This window comes from Pezoporus flaviventris, unplaced genomic scaffold (genome assembly GCF_033815535.1).
Source record: "Pezoporus flaviventris isolate CSIRO_AGI_PZ_B2104156 unplaced genomic scaffold, CSIRO_AGI_Pfla_v1 ptg000046l, whole genome shotgun sequence".
Lineage (NCBI taxonomy): Eukaryota > Metazoa > Chordata > Aves > Psittaciformes > Psittacidae > Pezoporus > Pezoporus flaviventris.
In genome coordinates, this window is record NW_026892594.1 from 3156986 (window position 1) to 3183106 (window position 26121).

Sequence of the window (26121 nt, forward strand, 5' to 3'; positions counted from 1 at the left end):
GGGCTTGCAGACCTGCCGGCCTCTCCTAGAAGAAAGAGGAGGACGATTAACAGCAGGGAGGGGATGCAGCTCCTTCTTCCTTCCTATTTCCTTTGCTCCCTTCCCCTGCCCTGCGGCACAACCTCCAGACGCTGCCCTGGAGAGAAGGGTTTTGGTAGCAGAGAAGCTCTGACCTCAAAAGGTGACATTTCCCCGTTGGAAAAGGGGTCTTTTCCATCCAGATAACCCTGCACTTGAGCGCTGCAAGCTTCTCTTTCCACTAGGATTTTCCTTCCTAACCAGCGAGGCCCTTGATGCTCAAACTCCCTACCTGCACCTACTTGTCCAGGGAGACTTTGGGAGCTGAATCTGACACTGTTTCATGCTATATTTGCATTATGTATTATATTTTTTGCTGGAATTTCTCAGCATGTAACCATGCCATTTAAACCTACCACGGAGTGCAAAGCGCTGCATCCCCAACCCAGAGACACCCCACAACTTCCCAGTGCTCTTCTGCTCATCTGAAACCACGCAGGAATCTCACTCCTTGCTGGGCTGCTGGATGGACAACATTGTTCCCCTATTGAGTCATAACAATGAGGTCATTGGGCTGGAAAGACAATGTCATTCAGCAGCCAAGAACCCAGCTGGCTGATCCCGGTTGTGTCTCATCTCCTATGACAAAGCCACATTTAATTGACTAATTAAAGCCGTTGCAGGCTCCATCTTGGAAGGGGTGACCAAAATGCACATTGTTCTTGGTCAGCATTAAGTCAGGCCAGTTGGCCAACTAATAAGCGAGACCTGTTTTCCTTCTCTGCCTTGTTGTGTAGGCCTAAATTCCAAGTCCTGGCAATAGAAAAACCTGCTCCAAGATGTGCCACGATGTGTTTCAGAGCAACCTAACTGAATGAGGACCCAAGGGCCTCAAGAGAGCCCACCCAAAGCTGACTCTGTTCTAACGTGACCCAGCTCAAACCATTGTGGATGGCGTCTCTTGCATTGCCATTCCACCTTTTGTTGGACACTTGATATTTTGGGTTCCCAGCTCTTGTAGGAGTTTGATATTGCACCTTAACCTATAGCATTGGGGTGCTCCTATAGCCTGTGTATTTGACAGACAATTTGCCTGACCCATACACCCAGTGGATGGGTCAACCTCAGCCCAGGACCGGGGGAACTTTTCTTCTCATTAATGGGTCATCTTTCCCTTTATGCATCTTTTGGGTGCCTGCAGTATAGGTAGAAAGCAGGGAAGTGTCCAAGTGTTGGCCACCTACGTGCTCACAGTAAATCTCTGCTTCCCTCAGCTCAGTGCTCCTGCAGTGTTGAGACCTTCTACCACTCTCTGAATGACGTTTTGAGCAGAGACCAGCGGGCACTTCTCCTCTTGACATTTCTCGTTCTTATTTCCATTCTGCATAAGGTCATCCTGTAAATAGTGAATAAATGTGCCCAAAGGGACTTCTCAGGATAAACGCTGTTTTAGTGCCGCTAGGTTACCATTTCCATTAAACCCTCGATTCTTTTTTCCTGCCCACAATGTGATTGTCTTAAAACAGATTTATCTTCTCTTTGCTGCCCAGGCCCAGCGGAGCAGGAACGCTGGGTGTATGTTTACCACGGCTGGTGTCCCAGCCCTAAAGCACAGCAGCCGCTTCTTTTGAAGAACATACAAAGCAAGGAAGAGGAGCAATTGTTTGGGAGGAAGCTGAACCATAATGTAATAGACTCTCTTGGGGATTACTATTAGTAATTATTTGTATTGCTCTGGCACCTAACCAAAGTTGGGGCCCCGGTTAGAAAGGTGCTAGACCAGCCTATAAATGAAGATAGCTCCTGTACCCAAAATCTATCCACTCTTGCATGTAGGGATGGTGGAAACTGAGGCAGGGAGAGGTTAAGAAATGTAACCAGGGTTGTTTCAGAGGGTTGTGGCTGAGCAAGGATGTGAGCCAGTGCATAGCGCTTACACGAGCATCCTTCCTCTCTGGGGGGAAATGGTTAAAGCTCCTCCACTTGTGCTGCTCCCAACTACACATAAGAGACCATTGGGTAATAAATACGCTGTGCTAGAGAATCCTGTGCTAGAGTAGCACTGGGAAAGGTCATCTCTTACTGTTTGTGCCTTTCATCAGTGTTATCACACCTGTGATCATGTGTGTTACTTTAAGGAGGGGAAGAGCAGGAGCTGTTGAAGAACAGAAGTTCTTCAAATGGAAACTGAGTCCCAGTGCTCTCGAAAAACAAAATAAATCCAACAGAAAAGAGCAAAAATGGATATTCTGATTTTTTTTTTTTTTCTGTAAACCTGTTTCAGGAGAGTTAAATAATGAGGCAATTATGAATTTGCCAACAATAGACGTTGATCAGATTACGCAGCCTGTAAAGCCAGATCGTCACTGGAGCCATTTGGTGGGAAAGCAGCTCTGTGCCAGACAGTCTTTAAATAGTTTTGAATAGGAGGGAGGGTTAGCTGTGTCCTTCCCTTCCTAGGCTCTCCCCACCTAAAGAATAGCACCAAGCCTCCTGCCAAGTCCCCCGTGTCCACTCCATGCCCGAAGGCTCAACTCGCATGTATATGTAGGTGCATACGTACATGCATGTGTATATATAGAGCTCTGAATTATCCGGGAAGGCTCCACCCTGAGGAGATGTGGGTTGGGAGCTGAAGGAAAAGAGGTGGGACCCAAAATAGCACCGACACACAAAGGATCCCAAGGAAATGTGGAGCCCTCCTTGCGGCGTTAACAGGAAATCTCCAGGCTGCTGGCTTGGTAACCTTGGCTAGCCAAGGTCATGGGGGACTAAGTACAGCAGAGGGATGGATCCTGCCATCCAGCTTGGTTCTTCTGTAAAAACGTGGGGTGAAGGGCACATGGTGGCAGTTTTTCTGTTGGTGAAGGTTCTCAAGTGTCCCAGATGTGCTACAGAAAACCTGTCCTCAACATAACAGCAAAGGAGATGGCACTGGGGAGTGGGTAGTTAACTAAGAATCACCCAAAATTGCTTAGAGAGTTATGTACTGACTTAGAGAGGATGGATGCTTGAGGAGGCCATCAGTACCTCTTGGAGGTGGCATCACATGTGTCTTTAGCCACTTGACATTGCCTCTGCCTTGGCAGAGGGGTTGGACTAGATGGTCTCCAGAGATCCCTTCCAACCCTAATGATTCTGAGACATCACAGCACTTCTGAGTCTTTATGGACCAAAGATCATAGACTCATTAATAGTCTCAAGGTGGTAGGGACCCATAAGGATCATCCAGTCCAAGCCATGTTCAGTCATCATCTTTGGGTCCATCCTGTCTCAGTGGTGAGTGATGCACAAATGGGATGGGGAAGGCAACTTGACTCATGACTCCGAAAAGGTTAAGTATAAAGTTTCTTGCTGGAGGGCGTAAATTTGGGCTGGATCGTGACTCATTGGAGGTGCTGGGCGCACAAAGGAGGGTGAGGCTTCAACTCTTATCGCCTCAGAGCCATCGATTTTCCGTTGGCCCTTTCTGCCCTCCGGGTGGACAAGCATCCTCTTGGTCCTGCCCTGAGTGCTGGGGGCTGGCAGCGTCCCCACTGAAAGCCTCGGTGGCAGGAGAAGGCTGAAGCTGTTTGTAGGAGGGTGATTCCTGCTGTAAATCTTCAGAGGAGGTGTGGAGGAAAGGGAGGTGCAAGAACGGGGGACAGCACTTTGAAACACCACTGTGGTGCTGCGTGCCAGCACAAACTGACCTTCCAGTCACACAGCTCCATTTCTTTCCCTTTTTACCAAAGCTGCCTGTGAGTAGGCTGCGGTCTTCTTATTCCACTAGGTTTGGAGACTTTCGTCTCCTTTTCTGCCCCTTAGGGCTGCAGCTTGGATGTCTTCCATGCTAGGCCCCCAGCTGAAGTTTGATGGCAAAAGTCTGGGCATTAGATCCCTTGCTGCTAATGCCAGCTTTAATGCCCCTCTATGGCCTGGCTTTGTTGGGTTGTTAGGTTACAGAGAAGCCAATAGAGGTCACAGAGAAGCCAATAGTCCCTATTTAGGTTTGGGGTTGACTCTTTCCCTTTAGAAAGAGACTCAGCCACAAGAAGGGTCATAATCATGGAATCATAGAATCATAGAATAGTTAGGGTTGGAAAGGACCTTAAGATTATCTAGTTCCACCCCCCCTGCCATGGGCAGGGACACCTCACACTAAACCATCTCACCCAAGGCTCTGTCCAACCTGGCTTTGAACACTGAAGCCGGCTCATGTTCATTTTCTCATCAACCAACACCCCCAAGTCCTTCTCCTTGGGCTGCTCTGAATCTCTTCTCTGCCCAACCTGTAGCTGTGCCTGGGATTGCTCCGACCCAGGTGTAGGACCTTGCACTTGGCATGGTTAAACCTCATGAGGTTGGCATCAGCCCACCTCACAAGCATGTCGAGGTCCCTCTGGATGGCATTCCTTCCCTCCAGGGTATCAACCGAACCACACAGCTTGGTGTCATCGGCAAACTTGCTGAGGGCGCACTCAACCCCACTGTCCATGTCAGCGACAAAGATGGTGAACAAGACCGGTCCCAGCACCGATCCCTGAGGGACACCACTCGTTACTGGTCTCCAGCCGGACATTGAGCCATTGACCACAACTCTTTGCGTGTGGCCATCCAGCCAGTTCTTTATCCACCGAGTGGTCCATCCATCAAATTGATGTCTCTCCAATGTAGAGACAAGGATGTTGTGTGGGACAGTGTCGAACGCTTTGCACAAGTCCAGGTAGATGACATCAAATGCTCTACCCTGTCCATCAGTTCTGCAGCCCATCTTGGAAGGCCACCAAATTGGTCAGGCAGGATTTCCCCTCAGTGAAGCCATGCTGGCTGTCACCAAGCACCTTGTTGATTTCATGTGCCTTAGCATGCCTTCCAGGAGAATCTGCTCCAAGGTTTTGCCAGGCACAGAGGTGAGACTGACTGCTCTGTAATTCCCCGGGTCATCCATTTTCCCCTTCTTGAAAATGGCAGTTATATTTCCCTTTTTCCAGTCGTCAGGAACTTCACCTGACTGCCATGATTTTTCAAATATGATGGACAGCAACTTATCATCTTCATTCTCCAGCTCCTTCAGGACCCGCGGATGGATTTCATCAGGTCCCATGGACCTGATGGTCCATGTTCAGGTTTTTAAGATGGTCTTGAACCAGATCCTCTCCTACTGTGGGACCAAGGTCTTCATCCTCACATAATCCCTCTGCTCCCCTTCCTCATTACAAGAGTTAGTGTGATACGTATGAAAAGTGGTAGGTTTTTTGGCTGCAAAATCTACCCACAGGAGATCTGCATGGTTTGGCAGAGCCTTGGGTGACATGGTCTAATGTGAGGGGGTTGGAACTGGATGATCTTCAGGTCCTTTCCAACCCAAACCATTCTATGATTCTATGTTTCTTGCTTTGCAAGACCCCTGGGCCCTCATCTCTCACGGTTAGAGTCTAGACACATCGCCGATGCACAGCACCTAACTTGAGTGACATTAGATGTGACAACTCTCCCCTGGTGCTGTCCAGCTGGCGGAGGTTCAGCTGGCAGGATGAGTAGCTCAGGGCCAACTCCTTCCAACACTGCTCAGTATGAACCCAGATATGAACCCAGCCAGCTGGAGAGGAGGGCAAGGTGATGAACTCAGTCTCCCCATGCTGCCCAGCAAGACTGCTTCTTGCTATGGATGGGTAAATGCCCATTGCCTCTCTGTACACTTGCATTGTCCTGTCCTAGAAGACAGCAGACAGTGGCTGGACCCTGCTGCACCGTGCACCCACTCCTCAGTGCTATGGTGGGGCCTGTCCACTGTCTTCTTATTGTCCTGCCTTTCCCCATGACAAAAACTGGTCAAACAGCAAGAGCTACTGATGTGACATCAAATCTGACATCAATCAGAGCTTTCCATTCACAGGAATCAGGGAACACCAACTTCAGCTGCCAAGGGAGGAGTGCCCCATCTCTGATGTTTGGTCAGTATTAGTGCCTAATGGGACATTTAGGGCCTTGCTTAGGTGGACACCATCACCAGATTTCTCCTGAATTAACCTTCTGACACTGCACCAGCTCCCCCTCATCGGCTTTCAGAGCTAAGGAGACTTTAATTTGATTGAACCTACTTCATTTGGGCTAAATGAAGTGAGGGCTGATTTCAAGCCAAACAAGAGTGGCCACCTGGTGGGTTGTGTGCACTTGGACTAATCGACTCTGAAATCAGACCTTCTTTTAATTGTAGATTAATTTTCCTGAGTACTTCTGTGCAGACAAGCCATCAGCCTGAATAAAGCTCAGTTCCTGCCTTGTGGGCTCATGTCCTCACTACTTTCCAAGCTGTCTGAAGTAGAGTCCTCCAGGAAAAGCCAGTGAGGGATGATTCATCTTTCTGGGGTGAAAAGCGTGGGGAGGAACTTCTGCAAGGTCTTAATGAATAAATCTGTCCCCCAGGCACATTGAGCAGCAGCTCTGCGGCAGGGCTGGAGGAAGGAGGTCAGGGCTGCTGTGATGCGACAGTTCAGCCCTCAAGAGCAAAGCGGTGGCTTTGGCCAAGCAGCTTTTCATGTTGGCTTCTCTGAAGGTCTCCTTCCCACCACCTTGCCCTACTGCTGAAGTCAATCCATGGGTGTCGTGGTTTAAACTCAGCCACGCAGTCTCTATCTCACTCCCCCCCTCCCCTTCCTCCCCCCCCGCTCCTGGAGGGATGGGGTGGAGAATCAAAAGAATGTAACTCCCACTGGTTGAGATAAGAGCAGCCTAGTAACTAAGGTATAACACAAACCACTGCTGCTACCACCAATAATAATAATAATGATAAGGGAAATAACAAGGGAAGAGAATGCAACCGCTCACCACCCGCCGACCGATACCCAGCCTGACCAAGCAGTGATCCAGCCCTTCCGGGTAACTGCCCCCAGTTTATACAGTGGGCATGATGTGCTCTTTGGCTAGTTTGGGTCGGGTGTCCTGTCTCCTGCTTCCTCCCGGCTTCCCCTCCTCCCTGGCAGAGCATGAGGCTCACAAAGTCCTTGGTCAGAGTAAACATGACTGAGCAGCAACTAAAAACATCGTTGTTATCAGCACTGTTCCCAGGCTGAAAGTCAAATACACAGCGCTGCACCAGCTATGAAGAAGGAGAAAAATGACTGCTACTGCTGAACCCAGGACAATGGGTCAGTCTTCAGCCCTCACTGCAGTGAGGTGGTGAAGCTGAGTGGTCTCCTAATGAACTCAGGGTGGCATTGCCTATCTGATAATCAATGTATTTCAGTCCTTCCTGTGATTCCTCTCCAAATTTGGACAAATGTATTATTTAATCTATTCTTGAAGAAACAGGGTTTTTTAGCATTCATGTTCAAAGACAAAATCCTGAAAGAATATCTTAAAGACTTACTTATAATGGGGAAGTTATACCAGAAAAATCCCAAATGTTTAGCATATAGCAAAGTCGTGTGGTTGTACGTCTTTCATGTGATTTTCAGTGTCATTTTGATTCACAACCAGGATTTAGGGCCAGATGTAGCTGGGCTTTACCTTGCTGCAGAGCAACTTTTCTGGCCCATTCCTCAGCGTAAACCTTGAATTTCTTCCAAAGTCCTGGGTGACTTTTGCATAAATAGAGGGGTCTCCGTGCTAAATGTACCAGACATGGTGTCCTTCAGCCTATGGGTGACTGATGCTCGCTTGATACAGGAATAGGCTGCACTGCCACAAACCTTGCTTCAGAGCAGCAAGGTCACGATGGGATAACTCCACACTAATGGCATAAAGGAGGTAAGAGAAGAGCAGAGTGTGGCTTTGGAGGCTCTGGTTGGTCTGGGACGTGCAGCTCTTTTGGCTTGCGCTCTCCACATATCCGCTCCAGCAGCTCCACTACCGTTTCCTGCAAGATGGGGCTGTTTCTGTTTGGGCTGCAAAGAGCCCATGGTTCATTTTGCAGCCTGAGAAAGGTGTAGGGCTGGAACCAGGTCCCTTCAAGTCCTCTCAGCCCACAGTGGAAAAAAGGATATTTCCAGGCTCAGTGATGATAAATGTCTGGGGTGTTATAGAGGCGTGCGTGTGTGTCTGTGGTTGTTTGCATCCCTGACAACCTTGTGTGAAGGATTTTTCAGCTTTCCTTTTCCACATTCGTCTTCCTGTCTCCTTTTGATTATATCTTCATCTTTCCCTTCACTTCTTGGATAGCTACAGACTTTCCATGGCAAGAGTTGTGGAGACACAGTCCTGAATAGGATGTCTTATGTTTATCCATACGAGAAGGTGGAATGGTGCTTCTTCCCACCACTGGCATCCCTTTTCTCTGGATAGAGCTGGCTTTGGGATGAAGCACTTCTTAGGATGGACCAGTTGGGTCTATTTGGGTGAAATATGCTTCTAATCCAAATTTTCTGGCAATAACCAGTCTTCAAGGAGAAATTCAGGAGAGGTCCAAGCATGACATGGAAGATAATTCAATGACAATAGGAGTGAGGAGTGCTGAGATACTTCTACCTCAAATCCACTCTCTGGTCTTTAATTAGTACAGCAAATGAACCCATTTCTGCCTCCCCAAATGTGTTTAGAGGGACCAAGGGAGTGAGGAGGAGAAGTGTCAGGGCTGCAGGGGAAGAGGAGTGCATCCAAGTGGGGAGATGTGCCTTGGGATGATTATTCTTCATATTTGTCATACTTCCAAATGAAACAGCAGACAAGCTGAGCTGGCTCAAATATTTGCAGAAAGAGCTGATGGGGAATTTGTTAATGAAGCAAGTTTCTCAACAGAAAATGCCAGTTCATCAGAACGTACACTTTGGGTATGTGCGTTGCAGTCCTCGCAGGAAAGGTGTCTCAAGCTGTGGATGGGTTTCTTGGTCAAAACCAAGGAGGTTTAAAGACTGTCGTGTGAATAAAATGAAGTGAGGCAGATCAAACAGGAGGGACAGAGCTGCCAAAGCTCGCCTGAGGTTTGATCCAGCTCCTGCTCTCTGAGCCTCAGGGTTACTTCCCCTGGGTAAAATAGGGAAAACTTAACATTTTCCCAGCTCTGAATTAAAGCAAAGCAGCTTCTGGCGGCTGTAGTGTTGTGAGTGACAGCAAAATCCTGCAGACTGATAAGAGTCCTCTGGATGATTCAGATAGATGACCCAAAGCCCCAGTCGAGGGCTATCTCCAGGCTGGCAGTGCAGCCATGCAGGAGGAAGCCTTGGATGCTTCTCTCTATCTGGAGATGAAGCAAAACCCTTCAGGGCTTGAAGCACATCCTTTTTACCCCTCCCTGTCCAGCCAGGCTTATTGTCCATAGCTTATTGGCTATGACCTTCAGGACAGAGGCTGTGGCTGCAGGTTCATTTCATTTGACAGCAGAGAAGAGGCCACTTGTATTATTGCCTTGATTTTGCTGTCACTTGCATGCAAGATCTAAACAGCACTGATCTGGAGGACTCTTTAAATAGAGCCTTTTCTCAGTGGGATAAAGGAGGTTCCATGCTGAAAACAAGTGCAATGGCTTTATATCAGAATCCAAGCATGTTTCCTTCCCAAGAAATACTGTAGCACAAATGGGATGCAGCTATTAAGGCTCATATTTAACATTTTTGCAGAGCAATTCTATCAAGCCTCTTCTGCAGCATATTTATTCTGGCAGGGGTTTGGAGAGGATTGACATCCCTGCACTGCGTAATTGGACTGATGGGTTAGAGTCTGAAAACGCTTCGGCAACGCTGTTGGACCTTTCCCCATCTTCTCACCCAGAAAGCCAAGTTGGTCTTTGGCTTGGATGAAACTGTTTCATAATGCTGATGGTGAGACTGGCAGCCAAAGGGATGGGTGATGCCAGCTTGGAAGTGTGTATTCTGATGTGGAGAGTGACTCTTTGCAGGGGCAAGGTACCACATCCCTGGCAGAAGGCATTAGGTAGCTAGGATGATGCTGTTTGAAGCCCACCTTTCCCTAAGCAGATAGAAGGGAGAAAGCCTCTATACAGGCAAAATTAAAAAGCCCCGTGAAGTAGCCATTTGCTCTGGTAGCCCAGCTTAATTCCAGGATAAATAACACTGCTCTGTGATATTCTGCCAATCTGATCGCTCTCACAGTTTGAAAAGGAGGTGACAAATTTCCTGTCCTCTGCAGTAACTACTCTGTGCTCCAGCTCAGACACGGCTGCATTGCAGTGGATGAATAAACCCTCCTTTCGCCCATGAGTGTCTTGCAATGCAAATGAAAGGCCGAGAGCCTCTTTACTCTGACACATACCTTCCCCTAGCAAAGGCCACCCCTGGAGCCTCAGCCCCCAGCTTTCCCTTTGACAAACTCAACCCGCTGCTCCTCTTTAATCAGGAAAGGCTGCAAAAAAGGGGAGGAAAATAGGAACTTCCTCAGGCCTGCTTCACATCCCTTCCCCTTCCCTGGGTTGCTTGGGCTTTTTGGCTTTCTCATCCCGCCTTGGGAGGAGCTGGCGTAAGGCTCCGAGCCGGGCTCAGCCTGCCAGCATGGGGTGTGTCACCCACCACTTCCTAAGTTATTCTTTTGGGTTTCCTTTTCTCACTATTAATAGATTTCCAGCCAATATCTGAGCTGTTCCAACAAGGTGGATGCAAGGAGGGGGGAGGCGTTACTGAGATAGGAAGCGGGAAGCTGTTGGGCAGGGGATTAATCAGAGGAACTGCGTGTGGAGAGGTGCTGGCTATGGGTGGGCTGATGGGAGGAGGGATGGGACATGTCCTTTCGCTTTGCATTTAGAGCCAGTTTGCTTCTCTTCTTGTGCTTCAAGCTGTGACCTTTTCAAGCAAGTTAATCCCCTTGAGCTTCTTCCTCAGCCTGCAGAATATCACGCATCTACTGCAGTGAGGTTACGACAAGGGCATCACTTCATGGTGTGGTTAGTGGTGGTGCACAGCGGCTCAAAGTTGTGGTCCTCGACTGATACTGCAAAGAGCTGCGTTGACACAGACCAGCACTCCTTTCCTTTTACATTTTGGGTGGCTTTTCACATCCCAGCAGCTCCTACACCAGCCTTGTCCAGGAGAAGTCACATCAGCACAGACCAACAGTGGCACTTCCACCACCCCAAATGTTGCTCATTGGAGGACGAACAAGCCCATCTTGCTTATAAAATCATAGAATGGTTTGGGTTGGAAGGAACCCTAAAATTCATCTATTTCCAGCCCCCTGCCATGGGCAGGGACACCTTTCAATAGGGCAGGTTGCTCCAAGACCCTTTGTCCATCCTGGCCTTGAAAACTGCCATGGATAGGGCAGCCACAGCTTCTTTATAGCCAGCAATAAGGGAAAGTTCTCTCCACTCTGGGGCTGTCACCACTGCAGACACCGTATCAGAGGCACGGTCATCGCACACACATATGCGGAAATGAAATCATGTTTTTGCAGTGGACTCATTTCCTCCAGGCTGTTTGGCCGCTGTGCACACGGATGCATGCACGGAGGGCTTGGACTCTCCTCCTGCAGGTCTGCCCTGCTACCAGCACATGGTGTGGGGTTTTCTGACTGATACATGCAAGAGGAGAGGTGCAGATCAAAGTATTTTAGACTCACAGCAACCAGTGCTGTCAATAGCTGCTGTATGACCCTCATTTCCCTTAATTTGAGGAACTGATGATGGGCCAAAAGTGAAATCACGTAAGTCGCCTTGCCCTGCCAAAATGCAGCCAGGAACGTCAGGGACATGTAGCATTTTCTGCCTTCTGGAAAACAGGGTGAGGGACTCTGGCTGAAATTCAAGCGCACTTTCCTTTGGAAAGGGTCTCCTCCTGGGAAAGGGAGTGATAGCTTAGAGGATCTCTTCTCCACCTTCCTTCTTTCTCACATCACATGTTAAATCATTTTATCTCCGGGGCTCATGGCTTGAAAGGGTCATTTGTTCCCTGCAAAAGGACATGCTGTATCTTTTGTGACTAATTTTCATGCTAAAGGGCCACCAAATATAATCCTGTCCTGTCTGGCTGTTGTTACCACCAGTCTGTGGTTACCGGGGTTTTCTCCTCCGTCAACTAGATCCTTTTCATTTCTTTTATGGAGGAGACAGTCATCAGGCAGTCCTGGCTATCAGCCCAGGCAAACAGGGGCTCATTACCAGTTATTACCCCTGGGTTTGCCGCCGAGATTTGGCACGGGTGGCCAGTTAAGGAGGAAGAGATAAAAACTATTTATCTGGCATTGGAAAGGGATATATAGCACATGTGGAAGGAAAGCAGTGGCCCCTGGGCCTGCACTGCTCTCACTGTGTTTGTTTCTGCTTTGGAATTAAGCATTTGCTGGGCCTCTGTAAATGAGAGCAATGAGTTCGCATAAGCCAGGTCTTCTGCACTGCAGGTGGTGAAGCTGCCAAAAACCATGATTTGATGTTCCTTAGTTGGAATAAAATACGTTTTTTTTCCCCATTGCTGCAGTGAGAAAGAGTCCCTGGACAAACAACTGCGGTTAAACCCAGAGTAATAAAACTGCAGAAAGGTGTGCAGCCCTGTGACTGCAGTAGCATCAGGCTCCTTGTGGCACAGTGGTGAGGGGTCCACTTTAGTTGAATGCAACTGGAGAGAGAAGGTAAATTTTGCTGTCAGATGGGTACCCAAAAATCTGTGGGACAGGTATGAGGATGGATGGGGATCCCCCACGGAAAGAAGATCTCACCCAGCCATAGCCTTGGCTGGTCTCTGCTGGTGTGTTGTGGGTCCACAGTGGTGTACATTCACAGAATCACAGACTGGTTTGTGTTGGAAGGGACCTTAAAGCTTACCCAGATCCAACCCCTGCCACAGGCAGGGACACCTTCCACTAGAGCAGCTTGCTCCAAGCCCCTGTGTCCAACCTGGCCTTGAACACTGCCAGGGATGGGGCAGCCACAGCTTCTCTGGGCACCCTGTGCCAGCGCCTCAGCACCCTCCCAGGGAAGAGCTTCTGCCTAAGAGCTCATCTCAGTCTCCCCTCTGGCAGGTTAAAGCCATTCCCCCTTGTAAAAAGTCCCTCTCCAGCAGGTCCACGTCCCCTTTGTTTTGGGGACCCCACGCTGTCTTGAAGAGTACCAAGTCTGAAACCTGCCTGGATTTCATCTTCCCATGGCCATCTCCATGGCTGCTGTTCACCACAGCCTTTGCATTTAGGCCAGCAACAATAATTCTTCAAAATAGTCTGCTTTGAGACAGGCAGCTATGGAAGAACAAATGGGGAAAGGGAATCATAGAATCATAGACTCACAGAATCACAGAATCACAGAATCATAGAATCATAGAATCATAGAAACATAGAATCACAGAATCATAGAAACATAGAATCATAGAATCATAGAATGGTTTGGGTTGGAAAAGAACTTAAGATCATCCAGTTCCAATCCTCTGCCATGGACAGGGACACCTCACCCTGGACCATGTTGCATAAGGTTCTGTCTAACCTGTTGAATTCCATCCATCCATCCATCCATCCATCCATCCATCCATCCATCCATCCATCCCCTGCATGGTGGCTCACCACTTCCAAACAGGAGTGTGCTGGCTCCTCAGGTTGCTTTGAGCCCATTTAAATCACTGGTCCTAGCTTACTGAATAAGAATAAATTGATGTTTTATCATCTCTTGACCTTAGCAGGACAGTAGTGCTAAGACTGCTAAGGAGATATGGAAAGATAAAATACTGGTAAGCTTTGTAGGCATCAACTTGAGTCTTGGTTCTTCTCCCAGTTGCTTTTTTGGGCTTGAAAGAGGCCCTGCTGTCATCCCAACCAGGGCAAGCCTGGAGTATCCCATCAGATTTCTCCATCAGCAGAGCAACCCCTGGCTTTGTGCTTTTTCATCCAATTTTTGCTGAAAGTGGTAAAAACACATCTGCAGCCCTCCAGGGTTGGATGAGGAAGTGCTGGGGCAGGGATGCTGGTTTCTTGGCTCCCAGGGTCCCAGCTGACCATGGGAGCTGTCTCAGAGACAAAACATGGGCCTGCCCCTTTCTCTTTTGGACCAAATTGAATTGAATTGCCTTTTCTACCTCTCCTTTGGTGCCTGTTTGCTTCCTGCCTCTCTGGGATGGGGCTGGGGCACGAAAAGGAAGCGGGAGCAGTTGGGGATTTCCTTCACCTTCCTTTTGACCCTTTCTTTATTTACATCTATTTTGTATTGTTTCTGCCTTTAAAGGGTTTATTCTTCTGTTTTTTACCTTCTTTGTTGTCAAACCTCTGACAGGCTTTCACAGCCCTATTTATTGGGTTGTCCCACTAACTGGATGCCTGGTCTCTAGCTTGGCGCAACCATCACTGATTCAAGACAGACAGGATGGCAGTTGGAACTGGATGATCTCAGGTCCTTTTCAACCCAAACGATTCTATGATACCTGTTCTATATGATTGTCTATTCTATGACAGTGGCCTGTTTATAGGAAATATGACTTACCTCCACAAAAGCTTTTTTCCTGTACATGTAGTGCTGATGCTTTGTCACAAGCCCAGGGTTTCCTCAAATAATTCATGCTGCTGGTTTCAATTAAACTCACATCTTAACGGTGTTAGCTTTCCGCAGCAGTATGAATGTCAGAAACAAGAGCTTTCATCAGATCTCTGAAGCACAACCGGTGCTAATAAACAGGCTCTGTAAGAGAAAATACATTGCTGGTATGCCAGCACGGAGGAAAGAAGCAGCATTAGGATATGGCTGAAAACCAAACCTTGGAAGCGTGATTCCTGTTCTGGAGGAGTGGAAATCACATACAAGTGTTACATGAGGCAAAAGGACACAGTCATTTCTGCACAGCCATCAAATGGAGGAACACATCCCTCCCCAAATCAGGTTGTTGTCTGGAATGCAGACAGACCTATGGATGAAGTGGCTCAGTGCAGCCCATGGTTCCTATAGAGGAGAAACTGGTTGAACCTTTCCTGGGTTGAATCTCAACAAGAGCCCAGAGCTGATGGTTACCACGTGCACCTCCCATCTGAGGGAGAACTGCCTGCTGGCAACCAGGAGGTCTTTCCCTCCTGCTCACACTCCAACCTCTTTGAAGCCCTGTGATTTTGAACCCCTGTAGTTCTTGACTACGTTTGTCATGGAGGTTTCTCAGGCTTCCTCTTCCTCCTCCTCCTCCTCTGCTCTGCTTTCTGCCGGACACGGCACATAGGGATGCTGGGGAGGGACTCTTCATTAGGGACTGTAGTGACAGGACAAGGGGTAAGGGGTTAAAACTGAAACAGGGGAAGTTTAGATTGGATCTAAGGGGAAAATTCTTTCCTGTGAGGGTGGTGAGGCACTGGAATGGGTTGCCCAGGGAGGTTGTGAATGCTCCATCCCTGGCAGTGTTCAAGGCCAGGTTGGACAAAGCCTTGGGTGAGATGGTTTAGTGTGAGGTGTCCCTGCCCATGGCAGGGGGGTTGGAACTGGATGATCTTAAGGTCCTTTCCAACCCTAACTATTCTGTGATACCAGCACACAGCACTTGGTACGAGTCTTGAGAGCATGAGACAAGCCCTGAGTGAATGACTCATGGTTTCTGGTCAGCTTATATTTCTGGGTGTAAACCAAAGGTAGCTTCCTTAGTTCAAAGTTTATCTTGGTATTTTCACTTTTCCCTAGGTGTCAGCTCTCAGGATGATGCAAATCCACCTCCTCCAAGCACAGGAGCAACTGGGCCAATCCTCACAACTACAGGCACCACGAAGATGCAAGAGACCACCCCTGCCAGCAAATCAGGAAGCTCACCACACACCCCTACGCCATCACCCACCCCAGCTCAAGAGCCCACCCCTACAAGCAAGCCAGGAAACCCAACACACGCCTCTGTGATATCACCCACCACAGTTTCAGCGACCACCCCTGTAAGCAACCCAGGAAACCTATCACCCACCCTTGCGATGTCTCCCCCTTCACTTCAAGGGGCCACCCCAACAAACAACTTGGTAAACCCAGCACTCTTTTCTACAACATCACTTCAAGCATCTCAGCAGGTCAGTTCTTCAACCAGCTCCACAGCCTCAACAGCCGCCCCTGCTGCCACCTCCAGTATCACACAGCAGATCAGCCCTGCAGCCAGCTTGGGGAGCTCAGCACCCACCACTGCTGCAAGTCCTGTCCTCACACACATGAGCAGCTCTGTAGCCTCTACAGGGAGTATAGGAAGTGCTGTCGCATCCTCTCCCAGTGTGAAAGATCAGGGAAGCCAGCTTTCGGTCCAGGTGACCACCATCACTGTGAGCACCAGGGTCCCAGGGAGCATCCCTTCCCCTGGGCTCAAGGACTACGGTGTCCCTTCCTCCACATCTCTTACCAAACAGCCTCACTCTTCTGCCAGTTCTCCAGGCCAGGGACTGGCCTTTTCCACCAGTCCTGGAAGCATCAGCATTTCTGTTCCCCCTTTTGGTGCATCCACGTCCCCCACCACTAGTAAAGCATCTCTGACTTCACCATCCGGCAGCATCGACAAGGTCTCGGAGGCAGCCACCACGCCGACTCCTGCAGCAGGTACCAGAAGATGAGAACGTTAATTTATCATGCTGGGAGTTCCCTTTCTGTGATCTTTTCCTTTGGCTACTTCCTGTCATTATGGGGTGTCATCTCCTTGTCCCATTGTAGGACTTCCCAGCATCCTTGTCTCAGTGACAACTGGGTGCTTACCTCCCTGTTTTCATTGCTGGAGATCGAGTCAATGCATTTAATGAAATTCAAGGCATAAATCAACTGCCAAAGCGTAGACACTGAATTGGGATGGGTCAAACTGTGCCCAAAGCACCATTGACTGCAATGACTTGATCTTCAGTGGCTGCAGAAAGGAGCCAGCAGCAACGAGTTGTAGGCATTGCAAAGCTGGTGAAACAGATTGACAGCACCCAAATGCTGACTGCAGAAGATCCCTGGTACGGCTGACAGTTTAGTGAAGGCTGTCTGGGCATGCACAGAAAATAAGCTTTAGATGACTAAGGAGATTTTGTGGCTAAACTCTGAGTCTACAAGCTCTAGAGAGTCTAAGTAGCTAGGTAGGATGCTCATCATCGCTGCAGGGGGTTTGGCTGCTGACTTTGGTCTGAGCAGCATTATGAGTGCCTATGTGGTGTTTGGGATCTTGCTGAGCACCATTAATGTGTTTTCTCTGGAGCTTTGCAGAGTCATGTTAGTTCCTAAATGTCCTGCTAAGGCACAGCTTAGGCTCCCTGTTGGCATTTTGTCTGGTAGCATTAGAATCACGCTGGGGGACTGTGAGGGTTCCATGGAGCCTTCCAGACTTGGGTGGGATTGTGGGATCAGCTCCCATCTGGCCCTGAATAAAAGCTGTGATGACACTGAGGCCCTTCCTTAACTTCCCCTGGACAATGTTGTTCTTGACCCAATTTCCAGCTACCTGCAGTACAGAAGCCACTCGAAAGCCATCTCCATCCCCCTTCAGCCTTAAGCATCACTTAATGCAAGACCACTGTCACTGGCTTCATCCATGTCATGTTTTGAGCAAGCCAGCAGGCGTGAGGAGGTGAAAGGGGTGTCTTCATGAAGGATGTTTCTTTCCCCTCCTGCTCCACAGGACTGTTCTTTATTAGAAGATGATACATGAAATTGTGTTAATTCGAATTTGACCTCAAGTGTTGAGCACGAAGAGGTCTAAAAAACCTTTGCATTTGGTAAGTGAGAGAAGGCAATAGAAACAGATGGCTTTGAAATGAATGATCTCCTGGAGCCTTCAGAATGTGTCTGGGAGAGAAATATCCCTCATCTTTTCTGTAGTCTCAAAAGGTAGCCTCAAAAGCAACTAGGACGTGAAAGAGATGCAGCATTTTAATTCTCTTTGTCAACAGTTAGAGATTAATTAGGAATTCGGGGATGGAGATCCATTTATTCACAAGGATTTGGGGAGGCAGGGGGCTGCTTTACTCTGTGCCCTACTTCCATTGCATTGTACGATGCTACAGACCTTAACAAAGGCATCTGAGGTGATCTCAGGTATTTGAGGCACCTCCATTGGGCTGGTAGACATGGGGCATGTGCCCTTCGGGAGTAGCAGGCAGGCAGGACACCCCAGGCTGTCTCCCATAGCACCAGCCACTGCTTCTAAGCAGGTTACCCTGGGCTTCTTCATAGCTGATGGAGATGCAGCCAGCAGAGGTTATGGGCTTTCATCCCCTCCTAATGGCGGTGCCTGCAGTTGTCAGTGGGACTGCACAGTGATCTCCATTCACTGCAAGAGCTGGGTAACGAGCTCAGGTAGCCTCTGTTTGTTGTAGAAATGTCTATGGAATCCCCTCTAGATAAAGTGAAATGAAGGCTATCCCATTTCCCCAGCAATACTCCTCTTTTAAGTGATCCCCCAGCTACCAACACACAGTCATTATGTTGCCCTTGGGTTCACCTCTCCACAACAGTCTGATGGGTTTCACCAGCAGAAAATAAAGCCAGCAGTAAGACATTTTCCTTATCAAAGTTAATTTTTAAGTTAAAAAAGAGCTCTCCAAGCTTCGGCACCATGAGCTTCACAAATGGAGCTGTGTCACCTGTATCCTCTGTACCGTATCAGTGTCTGTCTGCTTGTTTTTTGGTGTCTACTGGGGACCCAGACCAGAGAAGTCATCCATCAACCAAGCCTGCAAGTGCTGACCAGAGCCCTGCCAGTGCACAGCCATCATCCCCGTCCCTGGGGGACCAGACAGCGAGCTGCAGTCCTGGCCACCAGCACCCTAACATTTCATTCCAAAATGAGGTAATGAAGCCTAAGGGAAGGTGGGCACTTCATGGTGGTGTCTGTTAATGCTTAACTGGTGTCCCATGTACATGTGGAGTCTGAAGGTCTTCTCACTGCACAGGGAGATCTGCCTCAGGGGAACATGGGGCAGCAAAATAACTCTAGATCATAGAATCATAGAATGGTTTGGGTTGGAAGGGACCTTTAATGGTCATCTAGTCCAACCCCTTTCTCCTCTTGCTTTCCAGTGAAGAGACATGGAGGATGGAGCAGGGAGGCGAAGGGGATTATGGTCTGGGTGCTGAACAGGGGAGAAGTCTAATTTGGGAAGAGGGGGAGAACCATTATATAGAGCAGAAGCTGCCTTGGGGTGGACTTGGGCTTGACAAGAGGGCAAAGAATCCAGTTAGCATAAACCATACATGGATGCTATTAGCAGAAAACAGTTTGGGAGAGTAGGGGTTCTCAAAACACAGGCTACAACAGGAAGGGGATCCTGCTCCTAGATACTTGCCTTTTGTAGAGTAGGACTGCATCAGGCCCACTGGCATGGATCCTCCCACTGTCCAAGCCAATTCCTGCTTTACCCCATGCTGCAAATCCTAAATGTGGTTTGGGAAGTGCATTAGCAACATCCCGCAGGCAGCCCTGTCAGTTACCTGTGAAAACCCTTCCGCATACGAAGAGCTGAGTGAAGGGCTCCCAAATCTGTCTCATTTCCATCAAACGGATCAGAGCTTTGGTTGGGATGTCTCCTGATTTGGGGTAGTGTGTTGTATCGGTGACCAATTCTCCTTCCAATCCATGTCAGTGATGTGAAAGTTGCTTTTCTTCTGTCCTTCCAGGTCATCTGTAAAGACCAAGTGCAAAATACTTGGCCCACCATGTACCTGAAAGAAGCTAAAACCTGTGTGAGTACCACCCTTTGGGACTTCTATGTAGAACCCTACAGCAGCTGTGTTGCTGTTGGAGATCAGCTTTTAACCTGTGGTACCCTGAACGTGTGAGCCTGTAGAGATGAGGGTGATTCATCAAAATGAGTACAACCACTTTAGGGCTGTAAAATGACAGCACCCACTGTGCTCCTGGAGGAGAAGCACAGGTCTGCTGCCGTCTCATGGTCATCATCACCTTCCTGCTTGGGCTTTTACTTGGTGTAAATGCTCCTTGCCTGTGCACCCACAGAAATGATGGTGCTCTGAGCTGTGCTGCCTGCAACACTGAGGATGACTCCAAAGAGGGAGCTTATTACTGTGATGACCATGTCCAAGGCAGGAAGGCCTCTCCCGATACCATCCCCTGCCCTGCTTTGTGCAATGTCTGAACCTGCAGCTTCTCATCAAGTTCCATATTGGATGCATAAAAAAATTTCATCAGATAGATTGATAACATCTAATTTTAGAGCCTGAAGTACCCGGGTGCCTTATGACCATGCTGCTGTTTAATTCTTCCCTTCTCCTTCTGGGTGCAGATGGAGCCAGTGCCATAGCATCATAGAATTCCAGCCTGGTTTGGGTTGGAAGGGACCTTAAAGCTCCTCCAGCTCCAACCCCTGCCACGGTCAGGGACCCCTTCCACTAGAGCAGCTTGCTCCAAGCCCCTGTGTCCAACCTGGCCTTCAACACTGCCAGGGATGGGGCAGCCACAGCTTCTCTGGGCACCCTGTGCCAGCGCCTCAGCACCCTCACAGGGAAGAGCTTCTGCCTAAGAGCTCATCTCAGTCTCCCCTCGGGCAGCTTAAAGCCATTCCCCCTTGTTCTATCACTACCTGCTCTCTCCTCCCCATGGCTTCACTGGAGCCGTGCTGGGAGGCTTTTTGGCAGCAGGGATGGTTTGGCTGGGAAGTGCCAGTGCACTGGTTGTGTTTCCGAGCTGAGCGCTGTGCAGACATCACAGCTTGGCATCCTCCATCCCTCCTGTCTGCCCGCTCCGCTGGGTGCTGGCGAGCCAGCGAGTCTGCTGCCCTGCTTCCCTCAAATTCCTCTGGGCACAATCAATCACGACCCGAAGCATTGTTAGTACCAAATGCCAGTTACAGCTTGAAACAGCCTGCGAGGGTGCATCCTCCCATCGCATCGCGCTCCTCGGCTGCCAAAACACCTCCCACCCGCTCAACGTTAATGTTCCACTCGGTGTATTCCTGAGCTCCAACAGACTCGGATGCCTCCCGAGCCGAGCAGATAGCAGAGTGGCACTATCTGGTTTCCCTGCTTTGTAGGGACGGTAAACAAGGCTCTGGCCAAATCCTGACAGCAAAGTGAAAAAAGCCTTTGCGTTTCACAAGCCGTGGGAAAACAGGAAAGCGAGCGCTATAAGGAGGAGTGTTCCAGAAATGGATCCAGTCCTGGTGCTCAAGAGGGAGCTGGAGTCAGGGCAGCACTGTACTAACAGTGCTCTTAGTTAGCTCCCTTCCCTCAGCTACAGTGAGGCCTGAGAAGCATCAAAGACATGGGTGTTGGTGGGGATGTGTCCACATCAGAGGGAGGAGGGCAATGCAGATCAACTCCGTGCATGGGGCAGCACATGTGATGCTGGGACCCCAGGGAAATGGTTGGGACTGAACCCAAGAACTGGGTTTCTCCGCCTGCAGTATATGTAAAGACCAAAAAAACCCTCCCCAAAACTCCCCCAAGAGCCAAAAAGAAAAGGTAAATCCTACAAACCCCCTCAAATATATGGTTAGTACAACTTTGTGGACTAAAGGTATTTTATGGTCTGCTTAGTTCCCAACATCCTTCCTCTTCAAGTGATGCGTAACAGTTTGATCCATGTTCCCCCACCCTCCCTTTTTCCTCTTCTCCTTTCTTTGATTACAACAGGATCTTAATAAGTTTCTTAATGAAACTTATTAAGACGAGTTTCTAAATGAAACTTATTAGCTTGATGTCTTGCATTCCATAGGATGACTTTCCCAAGGTGTGGCTCACAAGTGTAGCTTCAGTGGGGTGTTTGCTGCTTCAGGTGCTCCAGCCTTGGGATGGAGGGATGGATGGATGGATGGATGGATGGATGGATGGATGGATGGATGGATGGATGGATGGATGGATAGACGGAAGGATAGACGGAAGGATAGATAGATGATAGATAGATAGATAGATAGATAGATAGATAGATAGATAGATAGATAGATAGATAGAAGGATAGATAGAACAATAGATAGATAGAAGGGTAGACAGAAGGATAGATGATTGATTGATTGATTCATTGATAGATAGATAGATAGATAGATAGATAGATAGATAGATAGATAGATAGATAGATGCTGTGTCCCTCATCCCAACCCCAAAATGTGTTAAGTGAAGTGAGAGGTTGTGATTTCTGGGGTGGCTGGTGTGTTTGAAGCTATGCTTTAGGCCAGGGAGCCGTCCTCCTCTTCCATCGTGTCCCAGGCAGGGACATGGATGTGCCCAGCGAGCTGAGCTGAAGGATGCTGAGCCTGCTCCAGCCAGGGCATGCAAAACCAACAGTGGGACCACCCGGACCCGTGCCCAAGGGCATTTGCTGTGTGACAGCAACCAGTGTGGGGCCAGCAGGAGGGTCCCTGAGCAGGCAGAGGGACCCCTCATGGTGCAGGGTCGTGGTCCCCTCGCCCCGTCCAGCTGCCGGGGCTGCTTTGTTGACTCAAGTGCCGTTACCTCATTCGGGGATGTTGGTTTTAGGGCCCCGCCAGTGTGGGAACCGGATTCGAGCTGCTCGGCAGCGCCTCTCAACTCGGGCCAAGGAATGCGAGCGGCTCCGGCGATGGGATGGGAGAGCTGCCAGGGTCGGGGCACTGCAGATGGGGCATCCCTGATGGAGGCAGTGGGGTCCCCCATGGCCCTTTCCTTCCCTGGAAAGGGTAGATCTCTCCAGATCAGCCTCTGAAGGGGTTTAGGCTCTGCCCACTGCAAAGCGGTTCAGTGCTCAGCTGGGTTTTAGCCTCGCATCTGATTTCACTTCCTACCCCAGAAAGATGCATTTTGAAGGGGGTTTTCTTCCCCTGTGGGGTGGTAGGAGGAGAAGTGCGTTATTAAGGGTTGGGTGACGGCAGAGCTGCAGCAGAACCTGGGGAAGGGGGATGCAGAGAGGCTTTTCGGGCCTGGGCTGAGCAGAAAATGCAGCACAGGCAGGGGCTGATAAAACGGAGGATGTTTAAAGCGTAGGAGCACAACCCAGCGACCGAAGATGATAAAAGCACTGCCCTGAGCCATAGCCCTCTCCTCCCTGTCCTGCTGGGGATGAGCTTTCAGGGGGATGCTGCCACACTAAGGTCTTGTCTTGCTGCCCAAGGGCTGCCCTGGTACAGGGCTGCAGCAGGGTTCATGGAGTCAAGGAATGGTTTGTGCTGGAAGGGACCTTAAAGCTCATCCAGCTCCAACTCCCTGCCACGGGCAGGGACACCTTCCACTAGAGCAGCTTGCTCCAAGCCCCATCCAAACCATCCATGCTTTGTCCTGCTCACTCCAACCCATCAGCATCCCACCTGCTCCACTGCAAGGGTGGGAGAGGCCTGGATCAGGAAGGTATCTAATCTCACCCCATCTTATCTAAACATCTGGGAAGCAGCGGTGGAGACAGGATGCACTTGCCGGGGCGGAAGACCGGTCCTAGGCACAGTGCGAGGGTGAGCTCAGCATTGTGAGGCCCTGGCTGTCCCTGGGGAACACTGATGGCCCTTGCTTGTCCTTTCACTTTGCACAGGGAAAAACTACCCTCTGGCTCCTCTACTGAGTCCTCACCATCCCAGCTGCATCACTGTGTGGGACTTGCCTGCAAGAAACCTGGAGAGGGGCTTTGGACAAGGGCCTGTAGGGCCAGGCCAAGGGGAATGGCTTTAAGCTGCCCGAGGGGAGTCTGAGATGAGCTCTTAGGCAGAAGCTCTTCCCTGTGAGGGTGCTGAGGCGCTGGCACAGGGTGCCCAGAGAAGCTGTGGCTGCCCCATCCCTGGCAGTGTTCAAGGCCAGGTTGGACACAGGGGCTTGGAGCAAGGTGCTCTAGTGGAAGGTGTCCCTGCCCGTGGCGGGGGTTGGAGCTGGAGGAGCTTTAAGGTCCCTTCCAACACAAACCAGTCTGGGATTCTAAAGGAGCTGTACATAGAGCATCACCACATACAGGACCTGTGCATGCAGCTGGTGATTGTCTCTACAGCTGCTACAAACCATCAAGCAGATGCAAAAAGCCTCTGGAACATCTCAGAGGCAAAATAGGCTCCATCCACCCCTCTGCCACCCCTCCAGCTATGTCCAGGCTAAACCCTTCCAGGGATGCTCCAGTTTATCTGAAATGAAAACTCTTCCTCCTGCCTCTGCAGAGCCATGGGGAAGCTCTGGGGAGGACAGCGATCCATGTTGGTGGGGACAGAGCGTAGAAATGTGGGTGGCTGGGATGGCTACAGATGCCCGTGGGGGCACAGGGATGGCTGCACAGCCCTATCCTGCTCCCACCATGGCCCCTGGTCCTCCCTGCCCCACTTCCCTTGGGAACCTGCTATTCCTGTAACGCCAAAAGCTGCAGCTCCCAGATAAGGCCCCAGTGAGGAAAGTCAGCCAAGAGCTTGGCTTCTTGTATAGAAACTCCTCTTAAACCTTTCCTGTTCCCTGGAAATGACGGGCAGCCTCCAGGCAGTGCAGCACGATGGGGATGGACACAGCATCCCTGGTGACGGGGTGGGATGGGGATGGACACAGCATCCCTGGTGATGGGATGGGATGGGGATGGACACAGCATCCCTGGTGATGGGATGGGATGGGGATGGACACAGCATCCCTGGTGATGGGGTGGGGATGGACACAGCATCCCTGGTGATGGGATGGGGATGGACACAGCATCCCTGGTGACGGGGTGGGATGGGGATGGACACAGCATCCCTGGTGATGGGATGGGATGGGGATGGACACAGCATCCCTGGTGATGGGATGGGATGGGGAAGGACACAGCATCCCTGGTGACGGGGTGGGATGGGGATGGACACAGCATCCCTGGTGATGGGATGGGATGGGCATGGACACAGCATCCCTGGTGATGGGATGGGATGGGGATGGACACAGCATCCCTGGTGACGGGGTGGGATGGGGATGGACACAGCATCCCTGGTGATGGGATGGGATGGGGATGGACACAGCATCCCTGGGGATGGGATGGGATGGACACAGCATCCCTGGTGATGGGATGGGGATGGACACAGCATCCCTGGGGATGGGGCAGGATGGGGATGGACACAGCATCCCTGGGGATGGGGCAGGATGGGGATGGACACAGCATCCCTGGTGATGGGATGGGGATGGACACAGCATCCCTGGGGATGGGGCAGGATGGGGATGGACACAGCATCCCTGGTGATGGGATGGGGATGGACACAGCATCCCTGGGGATGGGGCAGGATGGGGATGGACACAGCATCCCTGGGGATGGGGCGGGATGGGGATGGACACAGCATCCCTGGGGATGGGGCGGGATGGGGATGGACACAGCATCCCTGGGGATGGGGCGGGATGGGGATGGACACAGCATCCCTGGGGATGGGGCGGGATGGGGATGGACACAGCATCCCTGATGATGGGATGGGGATGGACACAGCATCCCTGGGGATGGGGCGGGATGGGGATGGACACAGCATCCCTGGGGATGGGGCGGGATGGGGATGGACACAGCATCCCTGATGATGGGATGGGAATGGGATGCTCCTGGGGCTGGGGGGACCATGCTGAGCCCTGTCTGTCCCTGCAGGAGGAGTGGAGAGCCGCCAGCACCAACGTGTCCTTCTTTGAGAGCTTCTGCTCCACAGCCCAGCACATGTTCAATGCCAGCAGGGAGACGTGCACGGTGACACTGAGCGCCCGTGAGCCCCGCTCCCAGGACTGGGTTGTGCACGCAGTCATACACAGTGAGTATGATCCCAGGATCCTGCATGGAGTGGGATGGGACTGGGGACACTGGGGTGGGGATGTGGCCTGAGGCTTGGCACAGCTCTTGGGTCATAGAATCACGGAATGGTTTGGGTTGGAAGGGACCTTAAAGCTCACCCAGTTCCAACCCCCTGCCACGGGCAGGGACACCTTCCACTAGAGCAGGTTGCCCAGAACCACATCCAGCCTGGCCTTGAATGAGGTATCCTGGATCTTAGATAAGGGGCTCCTGTCCTTGGGCTGCCCTATCCTTAATGGATTTGGAGAGGCACAATGACCTCAGCAATGATTTGCTCCCCAGTGAATGCATCAGATCGCTCTCTCATCCATGATGAGTCAAGGCAGGGAGCAGTCTCCAGGAGGAAAAATTCCTCCCAAAGTGCTTAAATCCAGTGTCCACATTACATCCTTCCCCAAGAGATTATAGAGACTTCAAGGTGAGGTTGGACACAGGGGTTTGGAGCAAGCTGCTCTAGTGGAAGGTGTCCCTGCCCGTGGCAAGGATTGGAACTGGAGGAGCTTTAAGGTCCCTTCCAACCCAAACCAGCCTGGGGTTCTTGCCCACGCTGGAGCCCTTTGGGGAAATCCAGCTTGGACAGGGGTGCTCAAACACTCCTTTAGTACCAGGGTGTCGG

The 26121-nt window shown here is 50.4% G+C and overlaps 1 protein-coding gene and 1 long non-coding RNA gene across 4 annotated transcripts in view; both read left to right on the forward strand.

Moving 5' to 3' along the window:
* Nucleotides 1-26121, forward strand: part of LOC133276801 (uncharacterized) — a 459153-nt gene that overhangs the window by 97718 nt on the left and 335314 nt on the right. The window lies entirely within an intron of this gene.
* Nucleotides 1-26121, forward strand: part of PODXL (podocalyxin like) — a 45086-nt gene that overhangs the window by 14415 nt on the left and 4550 nt on the right. For all 3 annotated transcript variants that reach the window (XM_061467970.1, XM_061467971.1, XM_061467972.1), the window contains exons 2-5: nucleotides 15515-16399; nucleotides 18478-18620; nucleotides 19448-19513; nucleotides 25308-25464. In XM_061467970.1, the coding sequence (XP_061323954.1) occupies nucleotides 15515-16399; nucleotides 18478-18620; nucleotides 19448-19513; nucleotides 25308-25464 (1251 nt within the window). The remainder of the gene's footprint in view (nucleotides 1-15514; nucleotides 16400-18477; nucleotides 18621-19447; nucleotides 19514-25307; nucleotides 25465-26121) is intronic.